At 41.1% G+C, this 18167-nt stretch overlaps 1 protein-coding gene across 5 annotated transcripts in view; it reads left to right on the top strand.

The window, feature by feature from the left end:
* Positions 1-10197, top strand: part of rps6ka1 (ribosomal protein S6 kinase a, polypeptide 1) — a 45489-nt gene extending 35292 nt beyond the window's left edge. For all 5 annotated transcript variants that reach the window (XM_034135733.1, XM_034135664.1, XM_034135854.1 and 2 more), the window contains 20 exons: positions 1025-1141; positions 1233-1314; positions 2094-2174; positions 2317-2396; positions 2553-2659; positions 3460-3497; positions 3980-4122; positions 4250-4320; positions 4434-4522; positions 4618-4682; positions 5011-5113; positions 5384-5508; positions 5851-5976; positions 6118-6207; positions 6435-6593; positions 6781-6942; positions 7105-7181; positions 7280-7397; positions 7501-7638; positions 8351-10197. In XM_034135733.1, the coding sequence (XP_033991624.1) occupies positions 1025-1141; positions 1233-1314; positions 2094-2174; positions 2317-2396; positions 2553-2659; positions 3460-3497; positions 3980-4122; positions 4250-4320; positions 4434-4522; positions 4618-4682; positions 5011-5113; positions 5384-5508; positions 5851-5976; positions 6118-6207; positions 6435-6593; positions 6781-6942; positions 7105-7181; positions 7280-7397; positions 7501-7638; positions 8351-8473 (2094 nt within the window). In that variant the 3' untranslated portion in view covers positions 8474-10197. The remainder of the gene's footprint in view (positions 1-1024; positions 1142-1232; positions 1315-2093; positions 2175-2316; positions 2397-2552; positions 2660-3459; positions 3498-3979; positions 4123-4249; positions 4321-4433; positions 4523-4617; positions 4683-5010; positions 5114-5383; positions 5509-5850; positions 5977-6117; positions 6208-6434; positions 6594-6780; positions 6943-7104; positions 7182-7279; positions 7398-7500; positions 7639-8350) is intronic.
* The last annotated feature ends 7970 nt before the right edge of the window (positions 10198-18167 follow it).

Genomic DNA, 18167 nt, shown 5'->3' with positions numbered 1-18167 from the left:
TCAGTGTGGCAACGTATGACTATTTTCTGTGTTATTTGTATTTCTGGGTGAATTGATCACTGTTTTTATCTATAAATGTTCAGAAAACTGTAAATAACGCTTTCCCCAGAACCAGAAATTATGTTTTCACATTGCTCATGGGAAACTGGAGAAGGGGAATCAAGCAAATATGTGCTATTTTAACCTGATAAATTATGTTGTACACAACTACAGACTAAAAGGTGTTTATGGTATTTGACATGCATTTCATATGGTGTGCATTGCATGGATAATAAGTGGTGGAACAGGCAAGATGTCCTACTTGCTTGTTCCAGATTTTGAAATGTTTCTCTGCAAGTAGCTGTGAGGCTTCAGGGTAGAAGGAATAGTTACTCCACGACCACTCAGTTACATTTTAATATTCTCCCTGCAGGTAACTACAGTGTTGCCTTGTTGTAGTCACAGTGTGAGAAACCTTTCAGTTCTCTGCTCTCATAACAACACCCAGTCTTTGTTGTTTTTCTGAAGTGAGTTGAGGGTGAGGTTGACACCAGGTCAGCGTTGTGTGTTGTTGTGTTGGAGTGGCAGCAGTGGCAGTGCTCCACCCTGTAAATACCTGAGAAGTTTCTTGAGGTTATATAACTTGTTTTCAATCCCAGAAACATAAACATGAACCACTGGAGGCATTTTACATTACATTACGTCTGAAATGTGCACTGATAGGTCAGTTGTTTGTGATATGTGAGTCACCATCATTTCCAGAAACTACTTTAAAAAAGCAATACATTGCCCAGAAACACTGGGTGTTATCACTCGTTCGCACACATCTCACTTCTTACCGTGCTTCCTCTTTATGAAGCATTTTATTTTTGATATAGTGTTATTTACAGTAGAAGACAATATCCTATGACATAACTTCTCTTTTGGCACTGCAAACAATCTCTGACATGTTCTTTTCACACAATTACAAACACATTGTTTTAGCCATTGTTTGTGAATACTGACTGGTTTATTAAACGTTTCCCCTCTGCTTTGCACTCTGCAGGAAGATGGAGATATCAAAGAGATCAACATTACCCATGTGGTCAAGGAGGGCTCAGAGAAGGCTGATGCTTCTCAGTTTGAACTGCTCAAAGTGTTGGGACAGGGATCGTTTGGCAAGGTAAATCCTGTCTCTTTCGCTCTCTTAGTCGGACAATTTTAATATGCACTCAACCTCTTATTTAATATAACCGAGTGTTGTTTCGTTGCAGGTGTTCCTGGTGCGAAAGGTGACCGCTCCCGATGCCAACCAGCTCTACGCCATGAAGGTCCTCAAGAAGGCCACGCTGAAAGGTACATTCGCCTTAAAAAGTGTTCAATCACAGAGGGTGGTTTAAAAGGCTGACTTGGTTAGTCAGAAAGTGTACTAATAAACAGAAAAAGCTTGAAATTCCTGACCCCAGCTTTACCTTTGAAAACCTAAGTTTAGGTTTGCAGTAGAGTTGTTCTGCAGCTGATACAGTATGTTCCCCATCATTGCCTGGATTAAAGATGGTGTTATGTTATCATATGGTGCTGAAACAATAAGTTGATTGTCAGAAAATGTATCTACAACTAGTTTGATTATTTGCTAGTTTCAAATTCTTCTCAAACATTTTTTGCAGATTTCAAGACAGTACTTTAAGATTCAGGACATTGTGATGAGCATATTTAACTCTATGCTGATATTGATAATGAAAACAATAATGTGTTGCAGCCCTGTATTTAATACCCCTATATAACATCACCTTGTTTAGTGTATGTATGATTGCTTTCTCTTTAGCTTTTGTGGTAGACTCATTACTTGTTTTGAAGTTGCAGTACCTTCTGTCTGTTTGATATGACTAATGGTTTCACTTTCCTCATCAATCAGAACAGAGTTGACAGCTTTGACAGAGCCTCAAACTAAAACTCTGCATGGTCCGACATCCCCTATGATTTTAAATCAGCAAAGAATTGATCCATTATTGGGCAGCCAACTAGAAACCACCAACATGACAATATAGTACAAATGCTTGAGGGCTTTGTCAGCCAACTTTTTAATAATAAAGTTTATATTCACACTAAACTCTGCACCTCCATTTATCCTTCAGTGAGAGACCGTGTGAGAACTAAGATGGAGAGAGACATCCTAGCTGACGTCAACCACCCATTTGTTGTCAAACTGCACTATGGTGAGTCTGCCTGGAGATTTCATTACCAAAATGTTTTAAGGAATCTGGAAACTGTTTTCTTGCTATCTTATTGTTTAAAATTCCAGAAATGTTCTTGTTAGCTTGCTGATTTCCCAGTAAATGTTTTATCTTTTATTTGTAGCATTCCAGACTGAAGGCAAGTTGTACCTGATCCTGGACTTTCTCAGAGGAGGAGATCTCTTCACCAGACTCTCCAAAGAGGTGAGAGTGATTCATTGGATAGTGGTTGTTTGCTGGCTCTGTCTCTGTCAGTCATTTATCTTATTTGATGACAAATGTTTGTTTTTTTTCCTCCATTATCTTGCTCTTTTAAATCATTGTTTCATTCTCTCTTTTTCTGTGTCTCATGCCTCTCAGGTGATGTTCACAGAGGAGGATGTGAAGTTTTATCTAGCGGAGCTGGCGTTAGGACTGGACCACCTCCATAGCCTGGGCATCATTTACAGGGACCTCAAACCTGAAAAGTAAGAGGAAAAATTGACATACTAGACACACAAAAAGATAGTGTGACAAATGCATGTGTGCAGAGGTGGACAAAGTACTCAGATCATCATTGTTATTAAAAGTTGTTGATGCAGAAATTCTCTGTTAAAAGTCTGAGGTCTTTGAAAATGTTGTTAAGTAAAAGTTATAAAGTATTGGCATCAAAATATATCTCTCTAAATTGCATAGGAGTACAGTATTTCAGTAAATGTACTTACTGTCTACCATTTAAGACTTCAGCTGCAGCGTCATTGAGCCTTCATTTCAATACTACTATTATCTGCCATCAGTAAGAACATTCTTGAAAATTGGAACAGTTTTACATTTTCCAAGCAAAATCTTGTCCTAAAAAAACCCTGACAATTTATGTATACAGAGACGTATGCATATGTTCTTGTAGAAAAAGCTGTCATCACTGCTAGAGTGCTCCCTGAAGATACTTTTATTCTGAGTATTCAAATAAAGAACCTAAGAGTTATTTATTCGGTTCTTGGAAATATATCAGAGCCTTTCTATTGCATGATAAGTTATACATTATTGTTGCATGGCCACTGTTTATGTTTACTGCCATTGGTTGTAGATATGCATTCCTCAACCTCTGCAATTGTCCTCACACTAGTGATCAAAGAGTCAATAAGGTGCCTTTAAGTTGAAAGCTGATTATTGTGTTACATACTCATTACAGCAGAATGTGCAATGTGTTTTTTAAATGAGTAAAATATTTAAATGTTCACACTCTTCCGATATATTCATTATTCTGACAATTGATATTGTTTTTTAGCATTCTCCTGGATGAGGAGGGACATATCAAACTCACAGGTGAGTCTCCTGCTCCTTTCTGCCGATACACTCTCAGACACCAACTCTACCAGACACACCTCTACCTTGTTGACCCTCATTACTCACACTGGGGTGACAGCCTTATCTTACCGACTCCAGATATCTGCATATGGGCGTGTACATGTTCCCTAAGTTAATTATTACACTTTATCTGCTTTATCTATCTCTATAATTGTCCATAATCAACGCCATGTATTGACTTCCGGGTCCTGCCACCACTGAACTGAAGGTTACTGTATCATAGAGAGGCAGTGCAGACCAGATAAAGCGTTGTAAAATAGTTTTTTATTATATTTTAACCAACTAGTTGATAGTGCTGTAAAACAAGTGGCAAAAGATACACTTTGGTCATGTTAGATTATATGGAAATCATTCATGATAACAGAAAGCACTTTACAGTAGGGTGCTACACTGATACAGCGCAGTGACGTGCTGACTGTATCTTGTGGTGTGTTTTCCAGATTTCGGCTTGTGTAAAGAAGCCATTGATCATGAGAAGAAAGCGTATTCCTTCTGTGGTACTGTGGAGTACATGGCACCTGAGGTTGTGAACAGGCAGGGACACGACCAGAGCGCCGACTGGTGGTCATTTGGAGTACTTATGGTAAGCAGGAAACACTAATTCAAATTATAATAATTGTGTTTCTATATCATGCATACTCCTTTAATACATCTTCTACTTCACATATGTATGCATGTACATGATCACAGTTTATTGTTCTCTCTCCCAGTTTGAAATGTTGACTGGATCGCTGCCATTTCAAGGAAAGGACCGCAAAGAAACTATGAGCCTGATTCTGAAGTGAGTATCCTCATGGTGGAGGAGCATTTCAACACAGAAGCCAGTTGTCATATCTTGTTGCGATTTAAGAAAAAAAAAACTACGAGCTACCTGCCATCTTTCTGTCCCTGCAGGGCGCGCCTGGGAATGCCTCAGTTCCTCAGTGCAGAGGCTCAGTCTCTGCTCAGGGCTTTGTTCAAGAGGAACCCTTCCAACAGACTGGGTTAGTACCAACTACTGAACAGTTATTTCACAAATGGCTAAATAAGCACTCCAGCTCTGTTTCCTCATATATGTGTCATTGGTGTTTCTTGACAGGATCTTGTGCTGATGGTGCAGAGGAGATCAAACGGCATGGTTTCTTCTCCACCATCGACTGGAACGTAAGTGAGAGAAGGTCAACAATATCATTTATTGTGCAGAGTAAAAAGTGCGGTACTTGTGGGTTATCTGTCGCCACTTTTTAATCGAATTTCCAACTTTTGCACAAATACAGATGTGTGTTATCATGTCGCTATTTTCACAAAAATATACTATCTCTAACCCTCTCTAAAAAATTGCGTATTTAGAGAGTCTGAAAAAAACAGTGGCGACAGATAATCCACAAGTACCAAAAGTATAATTTGATGGTTTTCATTTAGGAAAAACAACTTTTGTGGGCGGAATTCCCCTAAGTATATTGTGTGATTGAAAGTATTTTATTCCTTTTAGAAACTCTTCAGGCGAGAATTAAAACCCCCGTTCAGACCAGCAGTGGCGCGTCCCGACGACACCTTCTACTTTGACTCTGAGTTCACCTCCCGTACCCCTAAAGGTCAGAAATCCAAGCTGCATATGTTAACCTGTTTTTTTTTCACCCTGAAAGAAGTTAATTGAAAATGTAATATTTTTCCTGTCAATGCAAGATTCTTATTGTGGTTACAGCTCCATTAAGATGCGATCACACTTTATTATAGGAGTGTTTGTAAAGAAATGCGCAAGCTAGGAAGTATGCTCTTCTTGAAATAACATATTAAAACATGGCATCTCTTAAAAAGGCACATATTTCTCTTTTCCATCCTTGACATTCCTTATAATCTTCCAGACTCCCCCGGTGTGCCCCCCAGTGCCGGAGCTCACCAGCTTTTCAGAGGCTTTAGCTTCATTGCGTCGCCTTTGTTGGACGAGGAAGGGTCTGCGGAGCCAGTCAAGCCTCACCCAGTTGTCCAGGTCAGAATAAATAGTTTCCTTTTTACATTCTACGTTCTGAACTACGAGATCCAGTTTAAACGAGGTGTCCTTTCTTTTACTGTGTTGGATTTATCACTGAATACACAAACTACAGCTATCTAAAGAAAGAGGGGAAACAGACAAAAGTACAAGGTCTATGTAAGGCAGACAGGGGAAGGAAATGTCTGATACCTAAAAGCAGGTACAGATCCTGTTTCATGCGTGAAAGGAACAGCAGTTAACTCTGTGTGCTAGAACATTTTGTAAAGATGTACGACTTCTGCCTCATGAACTCTCTCAGCACAACACGCTTTTTTTAACATCGCTCTTCTTCCTCTGCAGCAATTACACGGAAAGAACCTGCTGTTCAGCGACGGCTACGTGTTGAAGGAAGACATCGGCATGGGGTCCTTCTCTGTCTGTAAACGCTGTATCCACAAAGCCACCAACACAGAATACGCTGTTAAGGTAGGGTGGTGTATATTTAGAAAAAGAGTCCTGTGACATACAACCAAGATGACGGTTACAATTACACGCATAACCATCATGGCTGTATTTTATATTATACTGTATAAAACTGTAATATTAAGAATATATTGTGATTGACAGATGATTGAAAAGACCAGCACAGACCCCTCTGAGGAGATTGAGATTCTGCTTCGATATGGGCAGCACCCTAACATCATAACACTGAAGGATGTAAGTATAAAGAAATGCACTTATATTAAACATTTTGGTGTCAAATCTAATATGACCTGTGATTCAGTGTCAGGCTTGATTTTCTAAAGCCTAAAAACAGAGCCAAAGGAAGGTTCAGATGATTAGTTTCCTGAATGGTTATTATGGACATTTTTATCAATGAAAGCCAAAAGACTATGCCCAATGTCACAGATGGTGATATGATAATGTGTGTGTCTCTGTCTCAGGTGTACGACAACGGTAAGCAGGTGTTCATGGTAACAGAGCTGATGCGTGGAGGAGAGCTGCTGGATCGCATCCTCAAACAGAAGTTCTTCTCGGAGAGAGAGGCCAGCTCTGTGCTTCACACCATCACCAAGACGGTGGAGTACCTACACTCACAGGGGGTAAGGAGGACAACCAGAAAATACTCATAATATAAATAATTTCACTCTTAAATCAGTAAAAACCCAACCGGAGGAGGCTTGTTAAGATCTCCATACTGTATTCAGTTTTGTCTATACTTGGATTGCTCTGGTTATCTGTTTTACTACTGAACTATTCACTTAATGTACTCTTATTTTGTTCCTCCAGGTGGTGCACAGAGACCTGAAGCCTAGCAACATCCTCTATGTTGATGAGTCGGGGAATCCAGATTCTATCAGGATCTGTGACTTTGGCTTCGCTAAGCAACTGCGTGCCAACAACGGCCTGCTGATGACCCCGTGCTACACTGCTAACTTTGTAGCTCCTGAGGTAAGTCGAGTCCTCCTTTTGTCTCTGGGTCAGAATAGGCAAAAGCTGTGCGGCATTTGCTTACATTTACTCACATTTGCTCAGACCTGGATAAAACTAAAGTCCTTGAACTGTGTTGAATTGAAAGTGTTAGACCCTGAAAGGCAATGTGTGTCATTCCAGGTGTTGAAACGTCAGGGCTATGATGAAGGGTGTGACATCTGGAGTCTAGGAGTCTTACTGTACACCATGCTGGCCGGGTGAATACCAACACTTAAAGCTCTTTTATTTGAACTCATTTTTCTATATCACTACCCTTAATACTCACTTTGTCATTTTTATCCTTGTCTTGTGACAGCTTTACTCCATTTGCCAACGGACCTGAGGACACCCCAAATGAGATCCTGAACAGAATAGGAAACGGTCACTTCAGTCTAGTTGGAGGCAACTGGGACACAGTGTCTGAAGCTGCCAAGGTGAAACTCCAAACCTGGCAGATGGCTGCTTTGCTCAAGTTCCTCAGAGGAATCCAGTCTCCTTCTGTCAACATTTTTTAAATGTATTCTGTGCTGCTTTTAGGATCTTGTGTCGAAGATGCTTCATGTGGACCCGCATCAGAGACTGACTGCTCAGCAGGTCCTCAAACATCCCTGGATTATCCAGAGAGACAAACTGCCCAACAGCCAGCTCCCTCATCACGACCCCAAACTGGTCAAGGTAACAAGACGTTTTCTATCAAAAACATATCAGTTACAGAGAACTGATTGGATATTTTATTTTCCTACATGATACAGTATAACAATGTTTCACGGTTAAATATTTCAGAATTAAAGATACCCCATAGAGTTTTGTTTTTACCACTAAGAGCCCAATGCAGAATTTTCTTAAAATAGATCCCCATCAGGTTAGTATTGTGAACGTGCAAAAATGGCACAAAAAGAAAACATCACTCTCAAATTCATGTTTTTTTTTAATTCACGTTTATTCAACTGATCGACAATGTGTGGCAGTAACTATGAAGTAATATAGATATGCTTTTTGCTGAGGAATATTTTAATTAATCTTGACTTTTAGTTTAGAGTTAGGTTCACAGGTTTACATTGAATATTGGTAGATAATAAATAATGTAAAAAATGTATTGTTTCCTAAAAATGCTGTACAAAATACAAAGTGATCTAAATATTGTATAACAATGGACACAGATTTTGAGCTACTAGTGCTATTTTGCAATATCACTGTCATTTCTGTTTGAATGACAGTGATATCACAAAAAATGTAAATCCATCATAGAAATTATATTGTGGTTTTTCCCTTTGAAATGTTTTCATAAAATGACTGTAATTGTCGCCAAACAGCTTTCTTTTTCATGCACACATTTTGGTTTGTTGCCTGTTTAAACTTTAATTACCATGCTGCTGTTATTCTACAGGGTGCGATGGCGGCCACCTACTCTGCCCTGAAGAAGTCTCAACCAACTCCAGAGCTGAAGCCCATCGAGAGCTCCTTCCTAGCTCAGAGGCGCGTCAAGAAGCTTCCCTCCACCTCCCTGTAGAGACTCTAAACATCCAATCGGCTCAGTGGAGACTGACCAAACTGCACCTCCTGGCTACAACCACCCAGTCAATTTGCACGGGGACTCAAGTGTCCACCCGCCTCTACCAGCCAAGGAACACGGACTGTGGTCCTGCCCCCATCTTGTAACATCAGTACTGCTCTTGCTATCATCCTCCTTGTTCTGGCTTGTCAAGTGCTGTTAGCCAGTCTCATTGGACTAGCAAAATATCATGACGAAAGATGGGGGCGATGAGGGTTAAAAAAAAAAAGCCTGGCTGCAGGTTTTTGGCAGATGTATAAGTGATGAGTGTGTGTATGTGTGAGTGAGTGTGTTTGTGCATGACTAGAGAATGTGACAATGAAAGTTTTCTCTCCTCATCATTGCTGTGATTGGTTGTCATCCAGCTTGCTGCACGCCTGTCTGCCTGTTTTGTTGTCTGTCTTCCTGTTCTTTTTGTAAAGTTAATGAGCTTTATATTACCGGGTGTGCTGCCAAATCAACCCGTGCCGACAGCACAAAACCACAGTACTGTCCAACTGCTGTTAAATGTTTTCGAAAGAGCATTATTATCATGAATATTAAACATTTCCGCCATAAATGCCTCTTTGGCTTTGGTACAGCCAGAATATGTGGATTCTGAGAAATGTCAAATGCTGATGTTTTGGTTAGTGTCAATGTATGCTTGTACTTTGTTTTACAGAGAGCGTGCGTGTGTGTCAGTTGCATGACTTGCAGTGTGTCTGTGTGTGGGAGCGTGTGTGTGTGTGTGTGTATTCTGTGAGATGCTGCAGGGTCATGTGCATGGTCCGGTGACGTGATGATGTCATGTGGCTTTCTTGTTTTCTCTGCTCTTTTCTCTGCTCGGTCAACCCGCTGGCAACCATTTGAGATGTCTATTCATTTTATTACTACAAAAACTAGTAAAATTGGTGGCTTTCTGTGAAAGAAAACTTGCCCAAGGAACAATGTGGCATGTTCAAATTCTATATTTGCTTTTTTTCCCTGTCTTTTGTTTTCACTGTGTTTCTTGGATAATGCATATTGAATGCTGTTTCCTATATTGGCTGCTTTTGTTGTTGATTGTTTTTTTTTGTTTTTTGTCCATAGAAAGAGGTGATTAAAAATAGTGATAGACATGCTGAGCACATCAGTCTGTGCTCTTAATGCCATACAGGTCTTTCCTTCTGTTTTGGGATGTGAAAGGGTAGAAAGGCTGACTTTTTCTTTATTTGAGCACTCAACACAGCCGCCCTCTTATAAAAAGTCAAATCACTGGTTGCTCATACCACACAGACCTTCAGCAGTCGTGTGTCTTTCGTGCACGTTTCTGTACATTATATAACTTGTTTTCATTTTATTGATGCTCATTTTGAGACATCCTAAAGAAGGGTTAATGTGTCTCATTGTAAGTGGCTTCACAGGACAGGTACCGCTTTCAGCTCTGTGCCTGGACCTATAGGTGAGGCAGAATGTCTTACATGATAAACACATGAAGAACGAACCAAACAGCCTGTGGGCTACATGTGTAGAAGGGAAGACGTGTGTGGCTTAATCTACGAACCAGCTGTCTTACCTCAAAAGGGATCAAAGTTATATTATAATTCTTGTTTGGTGGCAAATTTATCCCATCTTTGATTACATTTATGGTAAGATGTTATTGTATGATAAAGATGAAGATTTTTATATCTTACAAATATTAAAAATTCAGTTGCTACAACAAACTGTCTCTATTCTGTTTTAGTAGTGCCTTGGGGATTTTGTATTGCATTTCCATATAGTTAGGAGCATCACAATTCACCGCTGCATCAGACAAATATCCTAACTGTTAGCCATGTAGAAATGAATATAATTCGGCATTATTCTCTTAAAAATCGTTGTTGCTTCCCTAATTTGTCATTATTAGACTTAGTTATCAGTGCTTTCATTCTAAATGGCACACATGTGATGCCACGGGCGGCTGGTTACAGGTGGCCAAGCTGTAATTTGATTGGCTATTTTGTCCTCTGCTATTTGGATACACTTAGTCCACGTGCTCAATGGTGGACAGCAGCCGCGGAGTATCGTTTAAATCACCAGTTAAAAAAAAGTTCTCCACAGGAATAAATATCTCAAACATAATTACCCAGAGGATTACCGGACAAAAAAGCATCAAGAAAACACCGTAACATCGGGATTGCATGCCTCGCTGACGGCACAGAAAGGGGGAATTGAGCATTATAACAATAAGCCGGTATGGGCGCAGTTTCATATCACCTGTGTTTAAATGTCCGGGAAATATTAAGCATGCACACAGTTTCAAATTGTGTAGTGTGAAGCGTATTTATTTCCCCACCATTTCCACACCATTACATATCATATTGTATTATACAGGTGGATATAACGGCATAAACTGTATATAGAGCATGCTTGGTGTTTAAACTGTTTTGGAAATAGGCCTATATCATTTACAGATAGTCTTTTGCACGGGTATTGGGCATAAACTGACACAATGTGTCAGACAGAGAGGGATGGCTTGTGGAAAGAAACTGCTTTTAGTTTCTGCTTTTTGTTGTTGTCGTGCAGTTCTCCAGGCCTACAGAGGGGAATAGTGGGATCAGGTTGTGTTCAGGGTCTGCAGAACCAACATATTTTAAGTGTACAATTTTTAAATTAAGAGCCTGTTGTCACCATTTCTCTTGATTACTTTGTTTTATTTTGACAAGATGAAAAAAAAAGATTGTTAACCTGCAATACACTGGGTCTGTATCTGCACTGATACTCAATTTATCAAGATAATCGGGTATCGGCCATGACTGATCTATATCAAGTATCGGGTATCGGCCATGACTGATCTATATCAAGTATAAACGTAAACTATGTTAAATGTGATTGCGGGCCACAGATTAAGTGTTTAGTGTCACAGCTATCACTGTCTTTATTTTAACTATGAAACATTCCAGGTAGTTCTAGACAGAGGGGTATACATATTTTTTAATTATGGAAAGATAAACGGCTGGCATCAGACTGCCTGGTCCTTGGTATTTGCAGATATGTTGTGGCAGCACAATTGTTATCAGGAGAGAAACAGTTTGATCAGTGTGACGTCACGGACACTACGTCCATTTATATATACAGTCTATGGTGCAAACCAGTTTTGTGCCTGTTTATCACATGTGGGCTGCCGGCTTGGTGTGTTTCCACATCTGGACACTGGAGGGAGATACAGTGCAAGCTTGTTTTTATGTAAAAGTGAAGTGAATCCTGGCTGGTTTTGCAAAATGCTTTTTTGTCCAAGCACTCAGTACTGACAATGACTTCTACCACTGACCTTTCTTTACTCTTTATTTTACTATTGTGTTGACAGTGTGGTAACGTTCTGATTGAAAATGAACATGCCCTATTCAAAATGACAGCTTCACTTAGCTATTGCACATTGTATCATGTTAAATGTATTGATTTATGTTTATACATGCACAATAGAGACAGGATACAACATCTGTATTTAAATGAGTCCCTGCCTCAGTACCACCATCTGTCTCTTCTTGCCTGCAGCATCTTAACTGTCATTTTATTCCATGTCCTCCTCCTCCTCCTTGTGCTCTCTTATTCCACCACCATGCAAACATCGTAACACCATAACCATTGCAGCAAATTCTGTCTCACAATATCATCTTGTAGTATCGACACATGCAGTTCTTCTTCCTCTGTATGCACCGCAGCACACACTTGCATAACCGTCACACAGTAACTGCAGGTCCTGCTTTTCGGTGGCTAGTTTTCTCACTCCCCTGAATTCTACCGACAAGATTTATGCTGAACAATGCCAGTATAAACTCATGTTCAAGAGAAATGCATTCTTAAATTATCTATATGCTGACGCACATTCCCAGTCCCATTGGGCTCTGCTCTCTTTACTTTGACGTCACCGTGAAAGTCATTCACACTACAATGAATGACATCCTGCTCCTTTACACAATGGACTGTTTAGCTTTATACACACACACACACACACACACACCTACTGACTCAGCTTGCAGAGCACTGCTCCTGATATTGATTACAGAACGGTGGAAAACTAGCATCATCCCAATCCTCTGCATCCTGTCTCTGAAGAGAGTAATGCAGCTTTTTATCTCCGGTCGGCCTCCTCAGTTTACTGCAGTTGTCAGCCAAAGCTGCTCTGCCCTAATGAAGGCTGATTTTTGCGTGTGTGTGAAAGTGAATACAGTCTTTTTCTGAACTGAGCTGGAACAGGATACTTTCCATGGCAAAATGTTTTAATGGAAGGTCTTTGTGTTTTTGTTTTTCTTTGGCTGATGTGAGTTATAGTTGTGATTTACTACTCATAGCATCCCCTATCGTCCTGTTGAATTGCAAATACAAGCACAAAAACTAAGACTGACACTTAATCTCCCTCGTGCTCTCTCTACATCACGTCTCCAACTGCAATGTATCATTTTTATGGTTCCACCATGGTCACCCATGATTCATTCTATCCCTGCTCACAAACACAATTCTAGCTTTTCTACATGCGTACACACTGAACAATCCATAGTGGAAGGAAATAATGCAGGTGTACCTGTCATCCAGTTACTAGATCCATGTAATATATTACCTTACATGCAATGTATATGATACTAGCTGCACCAGCGATGAAGGTTACCAAACATTAATTCATTGTCACAAGAAAAAATGGATATAGTTTTACAATCATAATGTAATAGTCATTGTGTTATGGTACTTTTGATTATTATGAATTTGACATGACGACATGTGAAATTTGATTACATTAGTCTGTTGATGACATTTTTTACTTCGGTCACTCAGTAAAATCACTTGAATCCTGACCCTTAGTAAAATCCTAGTCATTATAGTATTTTCATTTTATTGTATATTAGGTAAGGAATTGATTGCTTGTATTTGTGAGCACAGAACAGCTGCAATTGTTTTCCATTCCTCACTTTTGCAGTGTTACATCATTAAACCTGATGATGTAATCTTTTTTTTTTGTTAAACCACTGACACGTTGCAACCCTGCTATGCAGTTCAACAGATAAATACTGTACACATAAAAACACACACAAAAGAAGCTGATTAAGACAAATAGCTGAGTGAAACTCAAAATCTGAACCACAGTTCTTTTAACCAAACTGGACAATGGAAAACAAAGACAGATGTTCGCAGTCCTCCACGTGCGCACACACCAAATTCACACACAGATTAAATTAATCTGGAACAGAGTGCAAGGTTTTGGAGATTGAGAGCAGGCTTTCATCACAATTTCAGCTAAAGCAGGAAGAGAGAGGAATAGATTGAAGGGGAGATAATTGTATTTTGGAAGGATTAGGCATCGAAACTCTCAAATTAATTATGCAATCTAAAAAAACAGACTAAACAACTTGTTTTGTATGTGCTTGTCGGTTTGAGTGCTTGTAAATGTAGACGATTGTATCAAAGTAAATGTGTTTGATTTTGTCATAGCAAAACACTTTTTTGTGTATTTGCAGGCAGACTAAGCCCTGCTGCTCAAGATGTCTGCCAATGATCATGGCAATCTGTGTGTGGAGCTCAGGGGGCACCATGTGGGGATCAGTATAGAGTGAGTGGCTTTTAACCGCGGGATGCTGCGCACTCACTAGAATCTTCAAAATATGTGCATCATGTTTACTCCACTGAAGCATCTTGCCTGTATCCCTAAAATCTTTACTTACTCAAGCAGGTGCACTGTATATAAGAGAAAATGTGCAACACTTGCATGTCAATGTGTTTTCTGGGTCGTTTTAACTCAATCAAAATACTGTATTATTTAACTTTATAGCTTTGTCTCATGCTCCTCCACAGCAGCACAGCTGTCTTCATCATTTTGCAAGGGTCTTATTTTCTGCCTTTCTGAACAGTACATAATGATGAAGACCTAAAGAACGTCTTTAGGGTTTCCCCATCATTTATTCCTTCTTAACCATAAAGTACAACGTTCCCTTTCTTGCTTTTGCTTCTCTGTCTTTGTATTTCTTGCCTTTTTCTCTAGAGATCAGTGGATCAGTACAGATACGAGCAGGGGGAGAGCTGTCATTGCTACTGCTAATGCAATGCCAAGCCTGAGATAAAAGCGGAGCGCTAAGTGCTTAAATATGTATGTGTCTAAGTGCAGAGCACAAGCTCTGACCCGCTAAAAGCTTCATTGTTTTTGATTCACTCTTGCTGAAAGCAGTTATTTAAAATATCACTCCTTATCACCCCACTGCTACCCTTTTTATGTGTGCCTGTGTGTGCAGTATCGGAGTAAACTTATCCTGTGTCTTAAATCATCCGTCTATCATATCCCTTCTGCAAAGCAACCGCAGAACCAGTCAATATTTGTCTAGACAGAGGGGGTAAGCTTAGCTGCTAATGGACTGGATATTATAGCATGAAGAGGAAAATAAAGGTATTATTTCATGATGATATTTCAGAACTACTAATTTATGAGATCATTTATTCCAGGGTTAGTAGAAACTGCCCATTATTGCATCAACAATTCAGATGTTAAACACGAGATCAGGATTTCTGTTTAACATTTTACAGCACTTCTGCAAAATGTGAAAGAACAATTGAAGACAGATTGATCTGTTCACATACAGGGCACGAGCAACAAATAGGTTGACACACATTACAACAGCTATTATGTTAAATGCTCTAAAATATTAGTTATCACAGGACTTGTACAAATGTTTTGTGCCAGAGCATGGAATGAATTCAACTATTCAAAGACTTGAATACATTTTATTCACCACCTAAGGCAGATTTACTGCAAACAACAGCTTCTTAGCCACAGCCTGCAGTGCTTTCAGGAATCTAAATGTGCATGCGTGTGTGCTCAGTATTTATTTGTATGTTTTTGGACATGTACACATGCTACTGTGTAACTTATCTGACTTAAAGAGGGCGATATCGTTTGCGGGAAGGCTGTGAGCTAATGGGTCAGAGGAGGAAGGGAGAGAGGGAGGGATGTGTGTATACAGGAAAGGGTGTGCAGCAAGGTAATAAAGGAGAGAGAGAAATTAGAGCATCAACCCTCCCTCCTGCTTTTTGCGGTGTTTGAGACGGTGTTGCTAGGGGCAACCATTCGAGCAATAGAATGTGAGCAATACAGAGACCTGCAGGTAAAAGGACTGCAGATCCTCAGCACAGAGAGATCTGCATGCCTTGCCTCATTCTGCCTCGCCTCACCGAGCACCAGATGACGAAGACGACGACGAAGCAAAACTGCCAAGCAGAGAGAGGACAGACTGCCAGCATCAGCAGCACAGAGGCCGGCTGCCCAATCATCAGCTGACGTGCTCATGAGTTCAGCAGCCAATGAGCTGCCAGGAGGCTCCTCCCCAGCACAGCCACTCAGATGCAGGGACGGCACTAGCCTGGCTCCGATCTCTTATTAATGGAGCTGTTCCAAGGCTGGATCACGGCACATCCACACACTCTCTGCTCCGCTGCTCTCTGCTCTGACACAGGAAGACAGGGGGAAGACATCAACATCAACAACCGGGACGCCAGCAGCGTGGGGAGAGATAAACAGTGGCCATGAAGAGACGACAAAGAAACACAGGCACGCATGACGAGGACTCAACTGAGGACATGGCAGCAGCAATTCAAAACAAGGACCCACATCCTGATATCCAACCACCGGAGTCACCTTCTCCATCATCATCTTCTCCCCCTCTTCCTGCTTTCGCCATGCCACCTTCTACATCTGCCTCTGCTCTCCTGGCACTGGCCTCTCCAGCCACCAGGCGCTCCATTTCCATGGGAGATTTCAGGAGGGTGACCCTGCTGAACGGTTCTGAGCCCCCGTCCACCTCCGCCACAGCCCCCTCCTCCAAGCTGGTCACCCCCAGCTCCAGCATGGAGTTTGAGGCAGCTCGGCGGCGCCTGCTGGAGGTCGAGGAGCGCCAACGCGTCATCAGAGAGATGGAGCGCCGGCTGGAGGAGCTCAGGGAGGTGTATGTGAGCTCGGAGCAGGAGGTGGTGATTCACGGGGAGGTGGTGTCGCGGATATCCACTGCAGCCCAGCAGGGGGAGCTGTACGTGGTGGAGAACACCCAACGGCTAAAGAAAGGCCTGAAGTTCAAGAAACATCGACCCACGATCGTGTTCGCCTCCATGCTGGGACTCCGCACGTGCCTCCCCTGGCCTGTGAAGCTCAAATAGGACATGCTTTTCCACCATTGCTTAAGAATTGTGCTTTACATAAACGGGGGATAGACCTCCAATCTTTAGCTATCTTTAATCGACACGGCTGCTCTCCAGTTTCCACCTCTCTGCTCTTCTATCCTGAGGCTGGTCCTCCAGGTCTTTAGAGTGCCTCAAATAATCACAAATGCTTGTAAAGGAGCCTACTGTTTTGTTTTCAAAGATGCTTTGCTTCGTGCAGCTCAATGTGTTGTTGCTCTTGCATAGGAAAGATTGTGTGTTGATACAGAATCCATGGTGCATGGATGAGTCATTTTTCAGGTGATGCGGGGGGAAAGGTACAGAATTGTGGGAAACAGGAGCTCTTCTGTATGTCGTTTAAGTTATGCAGCAATGAATGAAACGCCAAACAGGATTACACTATTGTTATGTAATGTTAACCTTATCAGAAGAGGGGGGTGAGAGGGAAAGGGAAGAGACAGGAGACAGCACTGAGCAATCTGCCTCTCCAGTGAAGAGAGAAGGGAAGGGCAGTGAGAGAGAATCGAAGGTGAAGCTTTCGGGATTGCTGCACTGTTACATAAAACCAAGGATGCAGTAAAGAGACAGGAAATGAGAAAATGTCCAAGGTGTGGAATTCAGACGTACACAGAAAACGTGCCTTGGCTTCTCCGTGACCTCTACCACAACTCTTGTTTTTGGCAGCATCATCGAGGGAAAGCAAGCAACAGAAGCTGGGACGATTCCACCTGTGGCCTCTTTTTATCCGGTCACCTAGCAACCACTCATCTCTCGATCCTAAATCCTCCTCTACAAAAATACAGAATGTATCCAGCGGAGCACTGTAACCACAACAATATTAGACAGCTTTAGAGGTCAGCGGAATGATTTAGGAAATTATATTTTTTGCTGCGACCTGATTATTTATTCCATGATAGGGGTTGAAGATAAGCCATGCATGTATTAGCAAGGAAAGCCAAGATAGGCCATCACTGTTTGCTGATTGTGTTTTATAGTATATTAGTGTAGTAAAGTGTTATAGTTTGCACAATAACAGCTTCACTGGTATGATAATCAGCCTTTTTTGTGGCGTATAGTGAAGTTAGACTATTGTCCTGATTCAGAGTTTGAATGTCTAGTCGTTTGGTTTATTTGATGCATCAATCAGTCATTGTAGATGTGTGATCCTTCACATGTGCAGCAGTGTCTTTGTCCCATGTGCAGTTTGACCTACATTCTACATATAGATCCTACTTACTTTTTGGCCTAAATCTTAAAATGTGTTCTCTCTTCGGATTAGCAATGTCTTAGTATCTGTTGTGTTCGGCTACTCCACCAATCCACGTGCATAGCCAATACTCCAGGGATATCTATTTTTGGAATTTGAAGGTTATGGCAGAAAGGCAGGAATTCGATCTCAACGTAGAATTTGTTGGGGGGGGGAAAGCATTTGAGGAATGTAAGTGCTTGTTGGTATCCTTCTATAACTGCTGCTTTTTCAAAGAATGAAAAGGGATCTTTGCAGACACAGAATCCCTGATGG

The sequence above is a fragment of the Trematomus bernacchii genome, unplaced genomic scaffold (genome assembly GCF_902827165.1).
Source record: "Trematomus bernacchii unplaced genomic scaffold, fTreBer1.1, whole genome shotgun sequence".
Lineage (NCBI taxonomy): Eukaryota > Metazoa > Chordata > Actinopteri > Perciformes > Nototheniidae > Trematomus > Trematomus bernacchii.
This window is presented reverse-complemented; position numbering and strand designations above follow the sequence as displayed.